General features: G+C 41.5%; 1 protein-coding gene across 3 annotated transcripts in view; it reads left to right on the top strand.

Moving 5' to 3' along the window:
* Positions 1-23311, top strand: part of MYO5B (myosin VB) — a 397560-nt gene that overhangs the window by 159125 nt on the left and 215124 nt on the right. For all 3 annotated transcript variants that reach the window (XM_015121932.3, XM_015121933.3, XM_077975469.1), the window contains exons 3-4: positions 1845-2016; positions 11005-11149. In XM_015121932.3, the coding sequence (XP_014977418.1) occupies positions 1845-2016; positions 11005-11149 (317 nt within the window). The remainder of the gene's footprint in view (positions 1-1844; positions 2017-11004; positions 11150-23311) is intronic.

A 23311-nucleotide genomic window follows, 5' to 3' on the forward strand; every position in this document is an offset into this window, starting at 1 on the left:
GAGATAAACCAATCTGTTCCCACAAGTGGTGCACCTGTTTGTCTACCCTCTTCCTTGTTAGGGTCTTGTCAGTCTGATAATATAGCTGATAATCTTTTACTTGCATCTCTTTGGTTACTGATTAAGTTGAATAGTTTTTCATCTGTTCATGTGTTATTTTGTGATTTGTATTCTAGGTACAATTTTCTGTTGGGGTGTTGGTTTTCTTTTGGATTTCTTATAACTCTTTGTATATTAAGATTAGGAATTCCATCATATAATGCAGAACCCCTGTCCCCTTTTCCCTTTTCCCATTTGACTTTGCAAATGGTAGGTTTTATGATAGGTTTAAAGTTTCAAATTACGGTCAAATTTATGAATACTTTCCTACATGTTTTTGGCTTTTACATAATTCTTCAAAAGTTCTTCCTTCCAAAACTTACACAAATATTTGCCCAGTTAAAAAAAATTTTTTTTTTATGTTTGTTCTATCTAAACTTATTTTGGCAAGAGAGAATAAGAATAAGAATACTGGCCTTTTTTTTTTCCCTAAATGGCTAGCTAATTTACTTACCAATACTACTTGAAAAGATCCTTTTAACCTTTTATTTGCAATTTAACATTATAACATACAAATTTTCTCTATGTGCTTGTGTTTCTTTCTGTATCTACTACACTTGATTTATCTCCCTATCTTAGCATTTTCATTGCTGGGTTTATTAATATACCTTAAGATTTGATAACCAAGTCCCTCTAAAAATGGGGTGGGAGGAACATTGATATTTATATTATCTTAAAAATTGACTGTTACCCCAGTAAATGAGTCTGTGTCCATGGGATTTCCTAAAAGGTTTATGTAAAATAGAAATTCTTAAAATATGATCTAAAAGTCACCTGTATCAGAATAACTTGGGAATGTATTTTAAATTTCAGGTTCCTGAACCCTGCCTCAGAATTCCTGATAAGTAAGTTGGGCTCAGGAAACTTTTTATAAGCATCCCAGAAGATTTTTAAGAACAGTATAAGAATCTTAGCACTCAGATAAAACATGGTGAGCAGCAGCCAAGTTCCTCCTGTTTAAATGTTTAAAAACATCCCACGACCTTCTTATAAACTACCCATGTAGATGTACATGTGTGCATACAGGTACTGAGAGTTACAAATGTATCCTGTCAATGAACATTTTTGAGTACTTAATGTTGTCCAAGTGCTAGGAATACAAGGATAACACCTCGCATCTGAGATTTGACCTTAAAATGTGTAATCCTACTCCCTGGTTATGCATATATATATATATCAAACTCCTAATATATTTTAGGTGAAAGCAAAATCACTGCCCTAAACGAACTTGCAGTTAGTTGGGGAGAAATATATGCACAAATGGTTCAACTTGAGGTCGCTTATAGAGGGCAGTTCATCAGATACAAGATGATCCAAATAAAAATGGTGTTGGTCAATGGGGGAGAGTATATGAAGCACCAGCAATAAATGGGGGCCAATCAAGGCAGTTTTTCTAGATGGAGGGAAAGAACAGCACTCCAATTGCAACTGAAATTAAAGAGTCAGTATTTTTCCCTTAAGAAGCAATAGAACACTCTCTTAGAACTGGTTATGTTTCCTGAGCTCTGTGTGTCAGTCTTCTACCTTAATATCGTGGGGTTATGTTACCAGCAAATTTTCCATCTGGACTGGTCTCCCATGGGAACACAAGTATTTTGTTCAGCTTGTCTTTCTTTAAAACATTATTTATCTTCATTACTTACTATCATGTTAAGATGGTGATTCCAGCTAAGAAGACAGGACATTGAATACAGACTTAATGCTTCATAACCATCTTTTTGTGTCTGCTACTTGCATGTCCTTAGATTCTGGAATACCCAATTGACGTACAACGCAACCAGCTGCCCTTCTTACGGAATCCAGATATCTTGGTGGGAGAAAATGACCTGACTGCCCTTAGCTATCTTCATGAGCCTGCAGTTTTGCATAATTTGAAGGTCCGTTTCCTGGAGTCCAACCATATCTACACTTACTGTGGTAAGTGGGGGGCATCTGTTGGCTGCATGTGTTGGAAAGTGCTTACTAGCTTTAGACTTGCTCAACTCAAATGCTTAGGAGTCCTCATTTCACTCTCATTTGTAAGTACCTCTCCTCTGAAACCCTTGAAAGGTTTGCAATCAGTGAATGTGGCTTAATTAGGCTGCCCCAGTCTCTGTGGGATGATTGGTGTTAATCATGGATCAACCAGGGAAGAAATGGGTCACACCATGTGGTGCGACTGGCTTAGCTCAGTCCTTGGAGTCCTGGGAGAGGAGTAAGCATAGCATCGTGCCTGAGCTAGGTGCCTGCTCTCAGCACCAAACCCTTGTTTTGTTTTGCCTTGTTTTATTTTCTGCTTGAAAAGCCTGCTTTTCTGTGATCTCACTTGCCTCTGTTTGTACTGACATAACACCCAATGAGTATTTGTCAAATTAGTGAGCAAAATGCATAACATACTTAAACAGTCCTGAAATTGTATTTGATTTTCTTAAAACTTCTCCTTTCCTATATTGCAAATTCTGTTCTCTCTCTCTTTTTAAAGAGTATTGCTAAGTGGCATAGCGAAAATAGAACCCTACAAACCGTTGTTTGAGAGGCAAATTGGGGATCTGGGTGGGGATTCCGGCTGCAGGGCTTCTTTGTGGGAGTCGCTCCTTTGTGGTCTTGTCCTGGGTGGGAACGCCTGGCACGTTCCCTCTGGTCTTGCTCATCGTCATAAGTGACACCTTGGGCACTCAGGGTTTTTCACTTTTATATTCCACTTTGGTTTGGAATTCGTAGTTTTAGCTACTAAGTTAGTTTTTCTTCCAGATTTCAGGAGCTGTCAATAGCAGGCTGATTCCAGTGCTTGAGAGCTGTGGTTTCCCAAAAGCTCCTTCACTCCAACTGCTGGTGGGAGTTTTATTTGAAACAAATTGACAATTATCAGAGCCTTTAATAAGATATTTACTTCAAAAAGAAGACTTTTAAAATTCGACTCCTATTTTAGGAGAAAAGATAAGTGACCATCAGGTTCTGTTTTTAAAGGAATCCCCTCTAAGATGTCCTAGTGTCTATATGTATTTATCCAAATGGATCTTGACTCCTCCCGTTCAAGCTGTTCAGAGTGACTGAATGGCACAGAAGTCTGAGTCATCCAGGAAGCACTAGATGCTGCTCTGGAGGGGCCAGGATGTTTAAGGAAAACACGTGACTTCGGAGTGTGATACGGAATGTGAATTGCATGCTACATGAGTTAGAATCTTACAGAACTCTAATAACAAGCAGAACCTGTGAGGCTGTTCCTAAGAGGATTCTCCAAGTGATTAGTCACATTAGTGGAATTTATCAGGGTTCTGGGCCTTGTATTTTGGTCTTTTCAGGCAAACTTCTGTCAAGAGGACTTGAGTGTCTTTTTTACCCCTGGCCCTTTCTCCTTTATGTGGAATAATCTGGTTTATTATACTTCGTGTTCATAGCGTCTCTTTTCAGACACCAGAAGGGAGCACAATGTTGGAGACTTCCCATCTTAGCAGCCGCCCTTTCATCGCCTTCTCCTTCCCAAGTGACTAGAAAAGCTTCTGGTTTTTGTACCTCAGTCAATGGGTCTTCTGACATCCAGAATGTGATCTGATGGAAAAGAAAAAAGCATATCTCTGTCTTGTCTGAAAGATCAAATTCACACTTTTTTCTTTCTATAGGCTCAAATAACAACCTGCCTCACCCATTCATAAAAGATTATCTGAACCTTATAGCATTTCCTGATTTCTCAATCAACACGTATTTACTGAGTCCATCATTGCAGTGTATTCTTTAGGGGACACAAGGTGTAAGGGAAAAAAGTTGAGATGTGGTATAATAAAAAATAGCAAACATGCAGTGCTTACTATACAAGGCACTGGTCTTAAGTGTTCTTTTTTTTTTTTTTTTTTTTTTTTTAAGACAGGGCCTCACTCTGTCATCCAGGCTGGAGTACAGTGGTGCCATCATAGCTCACTGCAGTCTTAGACTCCTGGGCTTAAGCATTCCTCTCAGCCTCCTCGAGTAGCTGGGACTATAGGCCCATGCTACCATGCCCAGCTAGTACTTTTTTGTAGAGAAGAAGTCTCACTGTGTTAACCAGGCTGGTCTCGAACTCCTGGCCTCAAATGATCCTCCTGCCTCAGCATCCCAAAGTGCTGGGATGAGACGCATGAGCCACCATGCCAGGCATTTTCCCTTGCACCATGCGTCGTTTTTCCTTAGGATGTCCCAGATAAATGCAGTTCTTATCTCCATTTTATATAACAGTTGAGGAAACTGAGGTACTGAGAAGTAATTGCCAAAAATAACATAGTTGGCTGAGCCAAGATTAGATCTCAAGATAGGTAAATTGTATTCTCTGTTCACAAGTTATTTGTATATTAGTTAAGATAACCAATATACAAATGAGAAAATGTATAATCCTTTCCCAGATTTTAGTTCCGAGATGGATTTTTTTAAAAATTTATTTATTATTATTATACTTTAAGTTGTAGGGTACATGTGCATAACGTGCAGGTTTGTTACATATGTATACTTGTGCCATGTTGGTGTGCTGCACTCATCAACTCGTCATTTACATCAGGTATAACTCCCAATGCAATCCCTCCCCCCTCCCCCCTCCCCATGATAGGCCCCAGTGTGTGATGTTCCCCTTCCCGAGTCCAAGTGATCTCATTGTTCAGTTCCCACCTATGAGTGAGAACATGCGGTGTTTGGTTTTCTGTTCTTGTGATAGTTTGCTAAGAATGATGGTTTCCAGCTGCATCCATGTCCCTACAAAGGACACAAACTCATCCTTTTTTATGGCTGCATAGTATTCCATGGTGTATATGTGCCACATTTTCTTAATCCAGTCTGTCACTGATGGACATTTGGATTGATTCCAAGTCTTTGCTATTGTGAATAGTGCCGCAATAAACATACGTGTGCATGTGTCTTTATAGCAGCATAATTTATAATCCTTTGGGTATATACCCAGTAATGGGATGGCTGGGTCATATGGTACATCTAGTTCTAGATCCTTGAGGAATCGCCATACTGTTTTCCATAATGGTTGAACTAGTTTACAATCCCACCAACAGTGTAAAAGTGTTCCTATTTCTCCACATCCTCTCCAGCACCTGTTGTTTCCTGACTTTTTAATGATCGCCATTCTAACTGGTGTGAGATGGTATCTCATTGTGGTTTTGATTTGCATTTCTCTGATGGCCAGTGATGATGAGCATTTTTTCATGTGTCTGTTGGCTGTATGAATGTCTTCTTTTGAGAAATGTCTGTTCATATCCTTTGCCCACTTTTTGATGGGGTTGTTTGTTTTTTTCTTGTAAATTTGTTTGAGTTCTTTGTAGGTTCTGGATATTAGCCCTTTGTCAGATGAGTAGATTGCAAAAATTTTCTCCCATTCTGTAGGTTGCCTGTTCACTCTGATGGTAGTTTCTTTTGCTGTGCAGAAGCTCTTTAGTTTAATGAGATCCCATTTGTCAATTTTGGCTTTTGCTGCTGTTGCTTTTGGTGTTTTAGACATGAAGTCTTTGCCCATGCCTATGTCCTGAATGGTACTACCTAGGTTTTCCTCTAGGATTTTTATGGTATTAGGTCTAACATTTAAGTCTCTAATCCATCTTGAATTAATTTTCGTATAAGGAGTAAGGAAAGGATCCAGTTTCAGCTTTCTACTTATGCCTAGCCAATTTTCCCAGCACCATTTATCAAATAGGGAATCCTTTCCCCATTTCTTGTTTCTCTCAGGTTTGTCAAAGATCAGATGGCTGTAGATGTGTGGTATTATTTCTGAGGACTCTGTTCTGTTCCATTGGTCTATATCTCTGTTTTGGTACCAGTACCATGCTGTTTTGGTTACTGTAGCCTTGTAGTATAGTTTGAAGTCAGGTAGCGTGATGCCTCCAGCTTTGTTCTTTTGACTTAGGATTGTCTTGGAGATGCGGGCTCTTTTTTGGTTCCATATGAACTTTAAAGCAGTTTTTTTCCAATTCTGTGAAGAAACTCATTGGTAGCTTGATGGGGATGGCATTGAATCTATAAATTACCTTTGGCAGTATGGCCATTTTCACGATATTGATTCTTCCTATCCATGAGCATGGTATGTTCTTCCATTTGTTTGTGTCCTCTTTGATTTCACTGAGCAGTGGTTTGTAGTTCTCCTTGAAGAGGTCCTTTACATCCCTTGTAAGTTGGATTCCTAGGTATTTTATTCTCTTTGAAGCAATTGTGAATGGAAGTTCATTCCTGATTTGGCTCTCTGTTTGTCTGTTACTGGTGTATAAGAATGTTTGTGATTTTTGCACATTAATTTTGTATCCTGAGACTTTGCTGAAGTTTCTTATCAGCTTAAGGAGATTTTGGGCTGAGACAATGGGGTTTTCTAAATATACAATCATGTCATCTGCAAATAGGGACAATTTGACTTCTTCTTTTCCTAACTGAATACCCTTGATTTCTTTCTCTTGCCTAATTGCCTAGCCAGAACTTCCAACACTATGTTGAATAGGAGTGGTAAGAGAGGGCATCCCTGTCTTGTGCCAGTTTTCAAAGGAAATTTTTCCAGTTTTTGCCCATTCAGTATGATATTGGCTGTGGGTTTGTCATAAATAGCTCTTATTATTTTGAGGTACATTCCATCAATACCGAATTTATTGAGCGTTTTTAGCATGAAGGGCTGTTGAATTTTGTCAAAAGCCTTTTCTGCATCTATTGAGATAATCATGTGGTTCTTGTCTTTGCTTCTATTTATATGCTGGATTATGTTTATTGATTTGCGAATGTTGAACCAGCCTTGCATCCCAGGGATGAAGCCCACTTGATCATGGTGGATAAGCTTTTTGATGTGTTGCTGAATCCGGTTTGCCAGTATTTTACTGAGGATTTTTGCATCGATGTTCATCAGGGATATTGGTCTAAAATTCTCTTTTTTTGTTGTGTCTCTGTCAGGCTTTGGTATCAGGATGATGTTGGCCTCATAAAATGAGTTAGGGAGGATTCCCTCTTTTTCTATTGATTGGAATAGTTTCAGAAGGAATGGTACCAACTCCTCCTTGTACCTCTGGTAGAATTCAGCTGTGAATCCATCTGGTCCTGGACTTTTTTTGGTTGGTAGGCTATTAATTATTGCCTCAATTTCAGAGCCTGCTATTGGTCTATTCAGGGATTCAACTTCTTCCTGGTTTAGTCTTGGAAGAGTGTAAGTGTCCAGGAAACTATCCATTTCTTCTAGATTTTCCAGTTTATTTGCGTAGAGGTGTTTATAGTATTCTCTGATGGTAGTTTGTATTTCTGTGGGGTCGGTGGTGATATCCCCTTTATCATTTTTTATTGTATCCATTTGATTCTTCTCTCTTTTCTTCTTTATTAGTCTTGCTAGTGGTCTGTCAATTTTGTTGATCTTTTCAAAAAACCAACTCCTGGATTCATTGATTTTTTGGAGGGTTTTTTGTGTCTCTATCTCCTTCAGTTCTGCTCTGATCTTAGTTATTTCTTGCCTTCTGCTAGCTTTCGAATGTGTTTGCTCTTGCTTCTCTAGTTCTTTTAATTGCGATGTTAGAGTGTCAATTTTAGATCTTTCCTGCTTTCTCTTGTGGGCATTTAGTGGTATAAATTTCCCTCTACACACTGCTTTAAATGTGTCCCAGAGATTCTGGTATGTTGTATCTTTGTTCTCATTGGTTTCAAAGAACATCTTTATTTCTGCCTTCATTTCGTTATGTACCCAGTAGTCATTCAGGAGCAGGTTGTTCAGTTTCCATGTAGTTGAGCGGTTTTGATTGAGTTTCTTAGTCCTGAGTTCTAGTTTGATTGCACTGTGGTCTGAGAGACAGTTTGTTATAATTTCTGTTCTTGTACATTTGCTGAGGAGTGATTTACTTCCAATTACGTGGTCAATTTTGGAGTAAGTACGATGTGGTGCTGAGAAGAATGTATATTCTGTTGATTTGGGGTGGAGAGTTCTATAGATGTCTATTAGGTCTGCTTGCTGCAGAGATGAGTTCAATTCCTGGATATCCTTGTTAACTTTCTGTCTCGTTGATCTGTCTAATGTTGACAGTGGAGTGTTGAAGTCTCCCATTATTATTGTATGGGAGTCTAAGTCTCTTTGTAAGTCTCTAAGGACTTGCTTTATGAATCTGGGTGCTCCTGTATTGGGTGCATATATATTTAGGATAGTTAGCTCTTCCTGTTGAATTGATCCCTTTACCATTATGTAATGGCCTTCTTTGTCTCTTTTGATCTTTGATGGTTTAAAGTCTGTTTTATCAGAGACTAGTATTGCAACCCCCGCTTTTTTTTGTTCTCCATTTGCTTGGTAAATCTTCCTCCATCCCTTTATTTTGAGCCTATGTATGTCTCTGCGTGTGAGATGGGTCTGCTGAATACAGCAGACTGATGGGTCTTGACTCTTGATCCAGTTTGCCAGTCTGTGTCTTTTAATTGGAGCATTTAGTCCATTTACATTTAAGGTTAAGATTGTTATGTGTGAACTTGATCCTGCCATTATGATATTAACTGGTTATTTTGCTCGTTAGTTGATGCAGTTTCTTCCTAGCCTCGATGGTCTTTACATTTTGGCATGTTTTTGCAATGGCTGGTACCGGTTGTTCCTTTCCATGTTGAGTGCTTCCTTCAGGGTCTCTTGTAAGGCAGGCCTAGTGGTGACAAAATCTCTAAGCATTTGCTTATCTGTAAAGGATTTTATTTCTCCTTCACTTATGAAACTTAGTTTGGCTGGATATGAAATTCTGGGTTTAAAATTCTTTTCTTTAAGAATGTTGAATATTGGCCCCCACTCTCTTCTGGCTTGGAGAGTTTCTGCCGAGAGATCTGCTGTTAGTCTGATGGGCTTCCCTTTGTGGGTAACCCGACCTTTCTCTCTGGCTGCCCTTAAGATTTTTCCCTTCATTTCAACTTTGGTGTATCTGGCAATTATGTGTCTTGGAGTTGCTCTTCTCGAGGAGTATCTTTGTGGCGTTCTCTGTATTTCCTGGATTTGAATGTTGGCCTGCCCTACTAGGTTGGAGAAGTTCTCCTGGATGATATCCTGAAGAGTGTTTTCCAACTTGGTTCCATTTTCCCCCTCACTTTCAGGCACCCCAATCAGACGTAGATTTGGTCTTTTTACATAATCCCATACTTCTTGCAGGCTTTGTTCATTTCTTTTTCTTCTTTTTTCTTTTGGTTTCTCTTCTCGCTTCATTTCATTCATTTGATCCTCAATCGCTGATACTCTTTCTTCCAGTTGATTGAGTCGGTTACTGAAACTTGTGCATTTGTCACGTATTTCTCGTGTCATGGTTTTCATCTCTTTCATTTCGTTTAGGACCTTCTCTGCATTAATTACTCTAGCCATCAATTCTTCCACTTTTTTTTCAAGATTTTTAGTTTCTTAACGCTGGGTACGTAATTTCTCCTTTAGCTCTGAGAAATTTGATGGACTGAAGCCTTCTTCTCTCATCTCGTCAAAGTCATTCTCCGTCCAGCTTTGATCCGTTGCTGGCGATGAGCTGCGCTCCTTTGCCGGGGGAGATGCACTCTTATTTTTTGAATTTCCAGCTTTTCTGCCCTGCCTTTTCCCCATCTTTGTGGTTTTATCTGCCTCTGGTCTTTGATGATGGTGATGTACTGATGGGGTTTTGGTGTTGGTGTCCTTCCTGTTTGATAGTTTTCCTTCTAACAGTCAGGACCCTCAGCTGTAGGTCTGTTGGAGATTGCTTGAGGTCCACTCCAGACCCTGTTTGCCTGGGTATCAGCAGCAGAGGCTGCAGAAGATAGAATATTTCTGAACAGCGAGTGTACCTGTCTGATTGTTGCTTTGGAAGCTTCCTCTCAGGGGTGTACTCCACCCTGTGAGGTGTGGGGTGTCAGACTGCCCCTAGTGGGGGATGTCTCCCAGTTAGGCTACTCAGGGGTCAGGGACCCACTTGAGCAGGGAGTCTGTCCCTTCTCAGATCTCAACCTCCGTGTTGGGAGATCCACCACTCTCTTCAAAGCTGTCAGACAGAGTCGTTTGCGTCTGCAGAGGCTTCTGCTGTGTTTGTTATTATTTACTGTGCCCTGTCCCCAGAGGTGGAGTCTACAGAGACAGGCAGGTTTCCTTGAGCTGCTGTGAGCTCCACCCAGTTCGAGCTTCCCAGCAGCTTTGTTTACCTACTTAAGCCTCAGCAATGGTGGGCGCCCCTCCCCCAGCCTCGCTGCTGCCTTGCCGCTAGATCACAGACTGCTGTGCTAGCAATGAGGGAGGCTCCGTGGGTGTGGGACCCTCCCGGCCAGGTGTGGGATATGATCTCCTGGTGTGCCTGTTTGCTTAAAGCGCAGTATTGGGGTGAGAGTTACCCGATTTTCCAGGTGTTGTGTGTCTCAGTTCCCCTGGCTAGGAAAAGGGATTCCCTTCCCCCTTGCGCTTCCCAGGTGAGGCAATGCCTCGCCCTGCTTCAGCTCTCGCTGGTCGGGCTGCAGCAGCTGACCAGCACCGATCGTCCGGCACTCCCCAGTGAGATGACCCCAGTACCTCAGTTGAAAATGCAGAAATCACCGGTCTTCTGTGTCGCTCGCGCTGGGAGTTGGAGACTGGAGCTGTTCCTATTTGGCCATCTTGCTCCGCCCCTCCCCCGAGATGGATTTTTAAGTCTCTCTAATATACACTGGTAGAATTTAATATCCTCTTCTCTCTGATCCTGGAACACCTTGCACATGTCTATTTTATGAACTCAATTTTAGCAGGTATGTGTGTGTGTGTGTGTTTGTGTGTGTGTGTGTGTGTATGTGTGTATGCGTGTATGCTTATTCCAGGTTGTAGGGTATTTGGAGACCTGAAGCACACAAATGATCCTTGATTGAGCTGATTGATTGGTTAAGACTGGTTCTGCTGCCCTCTCATTCTTTGGTTTTTGGCGTGTGTATGAATGGGTGGTTGCCTTGAGCTGATGCTAGGTGTCTGCTGTGCTGTCAGAATCTGACCACCTTGTCTGTTTGCAGGTATTGTACTTGTTGCCATTAATCCTTATGAACAGTTGCCAATCTATGGACAAGATGTCATCTATGCCTACAGTGGCCAAAACATGGGAGACATGGACCCCCACATCTTTGCTGTGGCAGAAGAAGCCTACAAGCAGATGGCCAGGTGAGAATGTCCTCAGCCCAGAAGTCCTCCTCAGTAGTCAGTGAGCAGGAAGGGGAGTTTTTACCTTCCTCTGCAGCTGATGCTTACAATGAGTTAGTGAGACTGGGATTGAGGGAAACATCTTGGAAACAAAGCAGCCCAAATTCTATTACTTACCTCATTTCCTCATGCCTTTATCTTATTCTTCTGAACTTGAACATAGACTTGGAGAGCAGTGACTCTTTAGACTTATTTCACTTTTTTGAGCAATGGAATAAATCTCTTGCATTTCATCTCTCTTTGACTTCCTTTTGGCCCCTTTTCCTCCCTTCATGGTATAATATAATTCATTTGATAGCATCTCCATTCACCTACCCCAGCCTGATCTACAGCTAGTCTCACTGAAGACTCCCTTTTGAAGAAACCAAGACTCCTTGACAACTTCTTGAGATGCCAAGCACTGGAGGGCAGAAACTGAAGTTTCAAACTGGCAGCTGTGCATAGTGGTTTGGGGTTTTTAGCCTGGAAGTGGAGCTCTGTTTAGGTATTTAAGTAGATCTTCTCCTTATTGCCGTTATTCTTTTCACCCTGAAAAATAGCAGGTCTGTTTGTCAGAAAATGGGTTGGGTGATGGGCTATAACTTCAGCATAAAGTAGGGAGAGAGAGCTTTATCAGTGTTTTGGGGGAAATGCAGTTCTCAGTTAATGCTAAAATGCTAGATTCTTTCAGCCAAGTTTTTCTTGTCACCTCTAGAGAACATTTTTTGGAGCTGGCAACATATAGCAAAGTCTTTTTGGAGAAGGAAAGCTATTTAGATTAACTTAGTAAAAGGAGTTAGTGATTTTTATAGGGGGAGAATCCCATTCTAGGTGGTCTGTGCTTCAGTGGATTGCAGGGTATCATTTTCATCCCAGCGAAAGTTTCCATGAGGGAAGACTTTTATGGGCGTCCATGCAGATTTATAGTGCTTTATTGCTGGCTGTAGAGATCAGTATATAAAAGGTCTGCTTCATTATAGATACTCAGTGATGTAATCAAAATAAGCACTGATTGGAGAGCTGAAAAATCTAATAGAATGATCTGTAACTATTTCTCCAAAGAGTGGAGCTAAAATTATTGCAACCTTTGACTTTTCTCTAAAACCAAATGAAAGACCACACACTATCTTAATCTGCTATCAGGGCTCAAGTAGAAGTCCCTTAGCTTGGCAACTCATTGACGTGCACCTCCTACTCAATTGTGTGTGGTTCAGAAGATTGTGTGGAGAGAAGAATGAGCATTAGCATGTTGCACAGTATGCAGCCTATGCATGAGTTTCTTTTGGAGGCCATGGGTATGGCACAGAGGAGGGAGGCCTGGGAACTGAACGGATTCTGTGCTTTGGAAGAATCTATTCACCCGAGTCTACATGCACTTCATGTGAGAACGGCAACACTCTTTCCTCCTTTAGAAGATGGTTTATTTATGGTTCTGAAACAGAAGGTGGGTGTGGCTTGGTTCTTACCATGCTCTACCATGCCAACAGCTCTGAAAACTCTCTAAGATTTGTCCTGTCATGACTGGCCTTCACATTTGGTTGCTTTCATCCCATTCTCTTAGCCATTGCACTTAGGCATGTCAGAAGTTTCCATTCTTCATCAAAGCTGCTTATGGACCACTGTAGGCTTGAGAATCTTTTAGCTTTCCATCCTGAGGAATCTTCTAGCTTTATCCAGCCTACAGACCCTCTTGACAAGATTCCTGTGTTCTTCCCTGCAATGCCTGAAGCTGAGTCCATGGTTATCCTACACTTGGGTTATTTCACTTGCTTGGGACCTTTGCACCCATTATGGGGAAGGGGATGTGTGGGAGTCTGGGGTGATAGTGGTGATACGGTCTTGCCCTAGGGCAATGAATTTAACAGTAGAGAGTTTGGATGTTAAAGCTGAACTGGGATCGCTTCCTTAAGGATTTTCTTTAAGGTTTTAAAGTTTATACTTGTTTTACCACTGGGTCCCTAATTTTGCTGAAGTTCTTGTGCAATTTTTCTTAAGAACATACATTAGAAGTAGGAAGACCAGCACATGTGGCCACAGGGGAGAGTTTTTTTGTTTTTTGTTTTTTTTTCTTTTTTGATATGGAGTTTTGCTCTTTCACTCAGGCTGGAGTGAAGTGGTATGATATCAGCTCACTGCAGCCTCTGCCCCCCGGGTTCAAGCAATTCTCCTGCCTCAGCCTCCTGAGTAACTGGGATTATAGGCGCGGGTAACCACACCTGGCTAATATTTGTATTTTTAGTAGAGATGGGGTTTCATCATGTTGGCCAGGCTGGTCTCGAACTTCTGACCTCAGGTAATCCACCCACCTCAGCCTCTCAAAGTGTTAGGATTACAGGCGTGAGCCACCACGGCCATCCGAGAGCTATTTTTGAATTAGTTCTGTTGTCAGCAGCTCAGGGTTTCTGTTATTGATCTGAGAGGTACATTGGAAGCCTCAGCAGAATCTGTTGAGCCAAGAAATAAGGGTGACCCATTGGTTAGATGCAGGACAAGTTTTTGCTGTATTTCCTGTATGGGCCTTCTCTATCAGTTTTGAATACTAGAACACGTTCATTCAACAGTACCTGTCAACTGTGTTGTGCTTTTTCTGACTCATCAGTAGTCATTGAAATAATTATGTGGTTCAAGTAGCCATAGGCTAGCACAGTGTACTTTGAATTTGAGCCTTCCTAACAGCTGGGTGAAATGAAAGGTGTAAGAAACTAACATTAATAGTTTTCAGTCTTTGGAGACTACAGCTCAGGTGGCCTTGGACTCAATGATTCTCTTCATTCACCGGGGACTCGATTTTCTTTCTTGATGTGGCTCACACAGAGACTCTTGATGCTTTGAGTGGGTGGGGAGACTCTGTGAGAGCATGAGGGGCTAAGTATAGATCTTTATTCCCCCTCACACACACCCACCCACCAAGAGTTCCAGGAGAGAACTGCTAGTGCTTGGAGGAAAGTTAGAGGAGATATCAGTAAGAGAAGAGAATCTAATCGTTTCACTGGCCCTATCTCTGTCATATTTACCAAGTCTGGGCTTGAGGGTGAATTCAGATTCACAGTGAAGACAAAGGGGGTGTTAAAATCCTATGAAACATCAATCTGTCCACTGCATGAGAATCCTGTGAGGAAGGGGCTGACCTCCACTGCTTAGCTCTGTGCTTTCTACTCCTCCTTCCCCGTCTGAGACCCAGAAGGCCCACTCCCTCATTTTACTTTCCTCAACTTCAGCCTCAGGTCTTCCATCAAATCATTATCAGCAGATGTTTATAAAGTATCAGTTATTCGATAGGCTGAATACTGGCCACTAGGAAATGTAAGACCTCACCCTGCTTCTTAAGGGCCTCACTGTCTGATGGGAGAGAGAAGACATACATAGGCCAAGAAGCCTATAACTGCAGGAAGTATAAGTAGAAACTGTGCCACGGTGTCATTTAAATTGAGTTTGAAGATCTAATGTCACAGATCGTCCAAGAAAACTAGGATTTTTAGCTGGGTCTTGATGAATTGGTAGGATGCATAGAGTGAGAAGAGGGCCTCTAGGTGGATGGAGTAGTGGACCATGACCTCAGAAGTGGTGCATCAAAAGGTATCACAAAACCTCAAGATACTGCCTTACACTAGGATGTCTACAATCAAAGATACGATAACTAGTGTTGGCAAGGATGTGAAGAAATTTGAATTCTCACACACTGCTAGTGGGAATGTAAATTGTTGCAACTGCTGTGGCAAATAGTCTGATGGTTTTTCAAAAAGTAAAAAAAAAATCCCCCTATGACCCAGCAATTCCGTTCTTAGGTATGCACCCAAGAGAAATGAAAACACATTTTTTTTTTTTTGGTTTGTTTTTTGAGATGAGTTTCACTCTTGTTGCCTAGGCTGGAGTGCAATGGTGCAATCTCAGCTCACTGCAACCTCCACCTCCCAGATTCAAGCAATTCTTCTGCCTCAGCCTCCCGAGTAGCTAGGATTACAGGCACCTGCCACCACACCCAGCTAATTTTTATATTTTTAGTAGAGACAGGGTTTTACCTTGTTGACCAGGCTGGTCTCGAACTCCTGACCTCAGGTGATCCACCTGCCTCGGCCTCCCAAAGTGCTGGGATTATAGGCGTGAGCCTCTGTGCCCGGCCTGGAAACACATATTTACACAAAAACTTAAACATGTTCTTAGCAGTGTTATTCACAATAGCCAAAAGGTGGAAACAACTTAAATGTTCATCACCAGACAAATGGATAAACCAAATGAGGAATATCCATACAATGGAATATTACTGGCCATAAAAGGGAACAGAGAACTGATACATGCTACCACAATGATAAACTTTGAAAATATGCTAAATCAAAGAAGCCAGATACAAAAGACCACGTGTTGTCTGATTCCATTTCTATAAAATGTCCAGAATGGGCAAATCTATAGAGACAGAAAGTAGATTTATAGTTGCCTAGGGCTGGAGTTTGAGGCAAAATGGAGAGTGATTTCTGAGAGGTATGTTTTTTGTTGGGGTGGTTTTGGGGGGGTGATGAAGTGTTCTAAAAATTGGTTGTGCCGCTGGATGTACAACTCGGCAAATGTACTAAAAATCATAGAATTATACGCTGTAAATGAGTGAATTGTGTGTTCTGTGAATGATAATTTAATAAAGCTATTGTAAACAAAAAGACATGGTCAGAAGACTGTACCTAGGCAAGTTTAACCTGCATGGTGAATGGATCTGCAGGGGAGTTCTGGGCTGTGAAATTAGAAACAAGGTGAAGCCAGACTGTGGAGGCCTTTGCAGGCTGGGGTGAACTTCGGGGAAGAAGTGTTATTCTATTAACAGAGTACAAAGGTGGCCAAACGAGTTTGGGAAACCATGGATTAACCAAGTTAAACGTCTTCCTTTAAGGCAGAGCTTCTCAGAGCCTTTGTGTTGACACGCCTTCTGAGTTTCCAAGATAGGGATCCATTATGCTGGGTTTGCAAATCATATTTAGACACAAAACTATTTTCAAAGATTATTTCAAGGGACTAATGTTCTGTGCAACACTGTCTGGGAAATGCATAGAGCAATGGAGAAATTTTAGTGTCTTGGATAAGGAAATAATATGATATAAGAGATGTTCAAAGAAAATCTTTTCTCTGATGGGTCCTATTTCTTAATGATCCTTTTCTTCTCCATATTCCTGTACATTTCCAAGGATAAGAATACTTTCTCATGAGAAGCTTAGCTTGTTGTGGAAATAACTTATCTGTATCACGTGGATGAAAGGCAGGGAATTATAAAGTATGAGACTATGTGGCACAGTGTTATGTTCTATTTCTTTTATCTTCCATGCTTTACCCCAGGGCATGTAATTGGTGCTCAAGAAAGAATAGGAATAATTGACTCATTAATGCATTTAGTTCTCAGAGTTGCTGTCTGAGATTAGTTATCCCCACAATACAGATGAGGATAGAGACTTTTGGATGCTGAATAGTTCTCCAAGGTCATGAAAACAGTAACTGGGTACAGATGGAGTTCAGACCCTGTGTTTGCTGCACAGCTTCCTCCATTAGCTAAGAAAAATGGTACTACCTCCCTAAATGGGCAGAGATGGAACCCAGACCCAATCTGATTGCCCAATGCTTCCTGTATTAGCCAAGAAGGTGTTCTACTTCCCTTAATGGGTAGCAATGGAATTTAGACCCAATGTGTTTGCCCCAGAGCCTCCTGCATTAGCAAAGAAGCCCTACTGCCTCTCTAAATTTTGTCTGTTCAACCCCAGACAGTCTTGTCAGAACAGAGCAGATTCTGGTCCCCCAAGTAGCACTGAGGGGCAAAAGGGATAGATCTTTGTCCTTACAGTTTTGGTGTGTTTTCCAGCCTTGTTGGTGGGAGTGTGCCGTCTTATTTGGCTGGCCGTGTCTGATTGCTTTTTTGAGCCGTGTGTTTTATTTGTGCTGTTTCCCACCCACCTTCCCCACCCCCCCGCCCCGCTGCCCTGAAAGGGAGTGGGGACGCTGCAGAGCAAATCTGTTTGCTCAGGTAGCCAAGGTAATAGAGCACCCACATTCCCGTCTGTCTCTGCTGTGTTGCCAGCTGTGACTAATAATGAAAGATGAGATTGCTATTGCCTGGGGTCCAGGCAGGAGTGTGCAGCTTGGAAGCCTTTGGAGGGTGGGACTGGTGAGGAATGAAATGCATGCTTACCAGAGTGAGAGCCATCCTGGAGGACAGGGTTTGGAGCCCATGAGGGTGAGAGCCTATGCTTGACAAGGATAGGGATTCTAGTTAATGGTCCTGGTTGCGCTCTTGGAAGAGGGTCTCTTGCTCGACTTGGATCCCCGTAAGTGTGAAGAGCATGTAGAGAATTTGATGGTCTTCCAGGGAAGCAATATGGAAATGAGTCTCCATAGTGAAAAACCCAAAAGTGTCCTTCTTTGGTAAACGGGAGGGAAGAGGTTGCAAGGCTGATCGTATGAGTGGAAGTGAGAGGCTGTCCTCTGTTGCCAGGACAACCCTTAGTGAACACATTGACTCCTCAGGGCAATGAGAGAAATTCCTGATTGTGGAAATACGTTGCAGAAAGGAAAGGGAGCGAGGAAGCTATGCATTTTCCATTTTTGGAGGTCAAAACAATAATTAAAAATAGAATTGACAACTTTATCTTCCTAGTGATGGGGATGGAATACTCTGGGATGCATGAGAATAGACTCAGGACTTTTGCAATCACCTCCAGGCTACAGATTCTATTGAAATTGGATCTTTGGAAATATGTCTTTCAAAAAGAATTATACAGAGGTGACCTAAATCTTCATGTTGCTTTGAGATCAAGTGTTAAATAAAACGTCGGTTTCTTCCTTCAGTTTTGGCATAAGGTGTTTTGTTATTCTGGTTATTCACGGTTCGGGGAGGTTGGGGATGTGGAGTGCTTCCTAACTGAGCCTCAGGTTTTCAGTGAGAGAATGTCATGCTGATGTGAGTGTGGAGCCAGGTTTTTCCTGTACGTAGTGTGCTGTGCAGGAGTATGCAGGGGTTTGTCCCTCATAACCTCATCTCTCCCAACCTGCCTTGTGTCCAGGGGTAAACTATCTGACCTCTGTGGTTCTCAGCATCTTCACACTTTGAGGAGAACACTGGCCTTGCCTCTGAGAAGGAGCTTGGATCCAGTGAGAAGTCATGAAGAACCTTTGAAAGCTCTTGAGTGCTGTAAGACTTTGGGTATAGTTGTTACAGCTGACAGATTCATGGCCTATGGTTGAGTACAGTGAATAGTGGAGTCCCTGGGAAGGTCAGTGAGTAGGGAGCAATGACTGGGTGAATTTTATAGTAAAGTCTGAAACCAGGACTTCAGTCAGCCCTGAATTTTGGATGAAGTTTTCTTTCCTGTTCAATATAATTTCAAGTAAGGGTTCGTCAGAATTGCTTTAGGACAAAGTATAAGAGATGCTCAAGAACACAGAAATGGTTTTTAATCTCTTCTCTGGCATTGTCTCATTTCTTGAACATGCCCTGAGCATTCCACATTCAGATTCCTTCCTGGGATGTTCTGGGCTGTTCACCTGTCCCCGTTGTTCCCTGCTCACCTGGGTCTCTTGTTCTGTGACCTCCTGCACAGCCATGCCAGTGCATGCCTATCTTCCTCCCCTAGGGATGCTACAGCACTAAGGTTTTGTGAAATTGTTTTGATCCTTTTCAGTTTCTTAGATGGTATTATTGTTTGTGTCTACCTATCATATTCAAATTGCTAGTTTTACTGTTAAACTTTCTGACTAGGGGAAAGTTATTTAAGTGTGCAGTGAATATGGCTAATGATGACATCCCTATTTTAAGAGAAATTGATAGTGAATGGTTATTGCCATCTTTTAAAATTGTGCATTTAGGAAAGAATAGGAGAGGCAGTTTCCTTTGTCTGCCTTCTATGACCCTGCAGAGGTCATAAATATTATTAAGAGTTGCGTATCTGCAGTGTACCCAACATGATTTGGGAGGTTAAATCTCAAATTGAAATCATAGAGCTAAGAGATATTTTAGTTTCTTAATATTCACTATTTTACCTGGAGAAGCACAGCATGTTAGAAAGGAGAGAGCCTGCATCACCCAGCGGAAGTTAGTTGTGCAGGATACTGTGTTCTGGGCAAGTGGTCTTTTAGATGCTGCCCTACCGTTCCCAGTATAGGAGACTTTCTCAAATGTGTTAAATTTTTAACAGCTTTCATTGTCAGGAGTTTCTCTATCACACAGCACTCTGCTGAGTATCCATTTGCCTTCACCCATGGATCTTAGCTCTTCCTGTGCAGCTGTCCAGGATAATAGTCATTTTCTTATATAGCAGCCCCTTCTGTCCTTGCCCCCAACTCTGGCCCAAGCCTCCTGGCTCCCACTGCCACTCCTTATGAGCATGGCTTTTCCGACACTCTCCTGTCTGGCCACCCTGAGATGTCATCTGGTCTTTCTGTCTGATGATGATGGTTGCTGGATGTGGTCTGTAGGGTGTGAGGTGATGTGGTACTCATGCAGAATTTCTGACAGAGCCTGCAAATGCATTTATTTTTGGCAGGTGTTTCATGTTGCTGACTTACTATAAGTTTACAAGTCACTAAATTTCCATCCCTTTCTCTGCCCCACCCACGTGCACACTCAAGAACTGTTTTTATCACAGCTTTAGTGGGATGTAAATAGCAATAAACTGCACATATTTAAAGTGAAGTCACACACATTAAATTGCACATACAATTAGACATTGTATAGTATACACCCCTGAAACCATCACCACAATCAAGATAGCAAACATTTCCTTAACTCCCAAAGTTTTCTTGTGTTTTTTTCTTTTTTCGAAGTCTCCCTCCACCCCCAGGTAACCCCTCATCTGGTTTTCGGTCAGTGTAAATTCAGACTGCTCTTAAGGTATGCTGCCTTCATCCTGCACTTGCTCAATTGACTTTTTTTCCCTTTGGTATGCTGAGCAGGATTCTGTCCATATTAAATTTCACCCTTGTACTTGTGTTCTGTTATTTTGTGAATGTATCTTTTTGAATTCTGATTTTTTGCATCTGATAGATCAGGTCTCCCTAGCATGATGCATTGCAGATGTAACAAGTCTGTTGTGTCATTCTTATCCGGAAGTGGTAATCTGGATAGATTCCTGTAATGTGCATGGAGCAGTTATTTCTCCAGGTACTAGTCATTTAATCTGGTAGAACTAAACATTGAGTCAAGTGCTCGTGTGTATTAAGTCTTGCTAAAACTTGCACACACTGGGTTGGTCAATCATGACTTGTTCTCGGAGCACTCCTGGTTGTGTGTGAGGTGGACTGACACAGACCCTAGTTAGCGTCCCAGCTTCACCCGGGTCAAGGTCCTTCACTTAAGGTGTGCCATTTCTTTATTGGAGCAAGGGCATGTGTGTGTGCACTTGTGTCTTTAGGTCACTGTAAGGCATACATGGGCTCAAGCATTGGAGCACTGAGCACGGAGCCCTGTGCAGGCAGTGCCCCCCTGGGTGTGGGCTCCTGTGGCTCCTACACACCATTCTGGTTACACAGCATTTTCCTGATGTCAAAACTTGTCACCCTACATGGATTTCTTTTGGAATTAATAGTGGTGGTGACATGTGAGTAGGATTTAGTTTTTCAAGGTGTCCAAAATAATTTTCATTAAAAAAAAGCTAATAGAATGTGAAGCCTAGCAGGATGAAATGGCATTGCTGTTTACATCGTAGTAATGCCTTTCACGCTGTGTTAACCACTCTTTCTTTTTCAACTGTGTATTTTCACATTTATGTCCCAGAAGACAGAGCAGCTGAAAACCTAGTCTGCCAATGGACTTGAGTTTTGCAGCAAAGGAAGATGCTGGGAAGTGAGGCGGCTAAGAGTTGAGTGTCCAGGGACAGCAACGAGACTGGCTTAAGTTCTTAAAACACAGTAGCTGTGTGACCCTGAGCAAGTTCCTCAGGTTCACCTCAATTTGCACCAGGGTTTGTGTCTCTAAGATAGGGATAAATGTCATGTCTAACTCACAAAATTGTTAGAATTAAATCAGTGGATAAATGAAAATGCTTAGTATGATTTCTGGCACAGAGTGAGGGTTTGCTGAATGTCAGGCACAGTGGTGGTGACAGTACTAATGGCACATCACAGGTGTCATATCCCTCATCATGTCACAGCATCCAAAAGAAGGAAACAATGGAAGAATTCATAGTTGAGTAAGATTCCGTTAATAGGTTGCCCTCAGAACAGATTTTACTTTCAGGGCCAAGTGAACAGTATAAGGATAGCCAGTTCCATGTGCTCAGTGAAATTCTTTTGGACTTTTTAATAGGTTTTTGCTTGGCAACCAATTATAACTTCTATAATTCTAATTTCAATTTGTCTAGAGGAAATATAGCATAAACTATACCATGCTTATGCATTTATTATATATAAACCTTTATTATATAATGCATTTATTATATATAAACCTTTATTATATAATGCATTTATTTTATATTTATATGTATATATATGTGTGTGTGTATGTGTATGTGTGTGTGTGTATATATATATATATATATATATGTTCTACAGTTAGAGTGAAATTGCACTGTTAGTGGCTGAGCAGCCCCAGAATAGTGTTTAAATGTGGACATCACTGCCCTTTTGGTGATGCTATAAACTTCAACAGAAAATAATATATTACATTGCAGGAACCAAATAATTATTTGATTGTATATAGCCGGTTTTTTGAAAGATGGCTAGGCAGACACCACTGATCATGTGGTGGATGCCAGAAAGCAGCTTTTCTTAAGTGGCTGGAAGTGATAATCCCTTCTGGTACTTGCAGTAGTGAATCAGTTGGTTAGAGCAGCAATCTTCAAACTGCTGGGGTGTGCTAGTTTTTGGAAGATGACTCACTAGAATATGTGAAGAAAATATTAAAACTTTATTTGTTTACATCTTTTTAAAACTTAAAATATCATTTGTGTATGTTTTATACTATGCATAATATAGTACAGTGTCACAGAAAACAATTTATAAACAAACTATAAGCATGCTCACAGTTTTCTGTATTGATAAGGATGCACGTCAAAAGTAAGATAACGAGTATAATGTCCAGGAAAGTGTCTCAAGCCACATATGCAATGATCTTTGTGGAGCAGTTCATATTTCAGAGGAAAAACTGTCCCTCGGCCCCCTGCTGGGGTCCTTGTCATTGTACCTTTACAGTGGGGTGAAGATAAGAGAAGGTGGCCATTCTATCATAGGGAATATAACTGAGAGTGCCGCCTATTGTCCCTCTATTTGTGTCATCTGTCTAACCTGGGTTAAAGAGCACTGCACTTTCTAGTAGCTCTTTGATTCTATTAGGATATAATAAACATACACTGTTATAGGACCAACAGGTTCATATGCCCACTGCACAGTAACAGACCAGTTACACTGAGACAGCAGGGTTTGCAGCAGAGAGAGTTTAATGATCACAGGGCACCAAGAAAGGAAATGGGAGGAGATCCTTAAATCTACCTCCTTGAGGAGTTCTGGGCTGAAGTTTTTAAGGGGATCACAGAGGGCGAGGGGCTAGACAACTGGGATTGTGAACTGGTTGGAGGAAGGGTGATGAAATCATCAGGATGTGGAAACTGCATTCTTTGAGTTAGCTTCTCTTGAGGTCCTTCAGACCAGCTATGTTAGTATCACTGGTATGCAGGTCTTAACCCGTAGATGGTACTTAAAGCCTTGGGAATGGATGATGTCAATCAAGGAGAGATTGTTAGGGAGGTGAGAACTTCCCAGATCTCTGAAAGAAAATTTTAAGTGGAAAATGTTTTTTAATGTTCAAGTTGTTATCTATAGAGCAGTGAAGGGGAGCTATAGTCTTGTAACAGGGTCTCTGTGATTCTAGGACAGTAGGCACCACACAACTATGAGGAAGAGAGTCGGAAAGCAAGCCGATGTCATGAACACTGACTGTGCTGCAAGCCTGGTTTATTTTCATTTTCCCACTCCCTTCTTCCCTGATTAATTTTATACAGTTCATAGGGACAGTTTCAGTATGATAATGAAGTATTTTGGCTTAAAGGAACTCCCCAAAGCTCTTTAAAAAAAATCATAGAGATAGTTAAAATTAAGTCCCAGTGTATGGCTAGTCTACCTGCTCTTTGTCCACAGCAGATACTTGGGAAGGCAGGGAACCTGTCTGGGTGAGGAATACTGCAG

The sequence above is a fragment of the Macaca mulatta genome, chromosome 18 (genome assembly GCF_049350105.2).
Source record: "Macaca mulatta isolate MMU2019108-1 chromosome 18, T2T-MMU8v2.0, whole genome shotgun sequence".
NCBI classification, from domain to species: Eukaryota; Metazoa; Chordata; class Mammalia; order Primates; family Cercopithecidae; genus Macaca; species Macaca mulatta.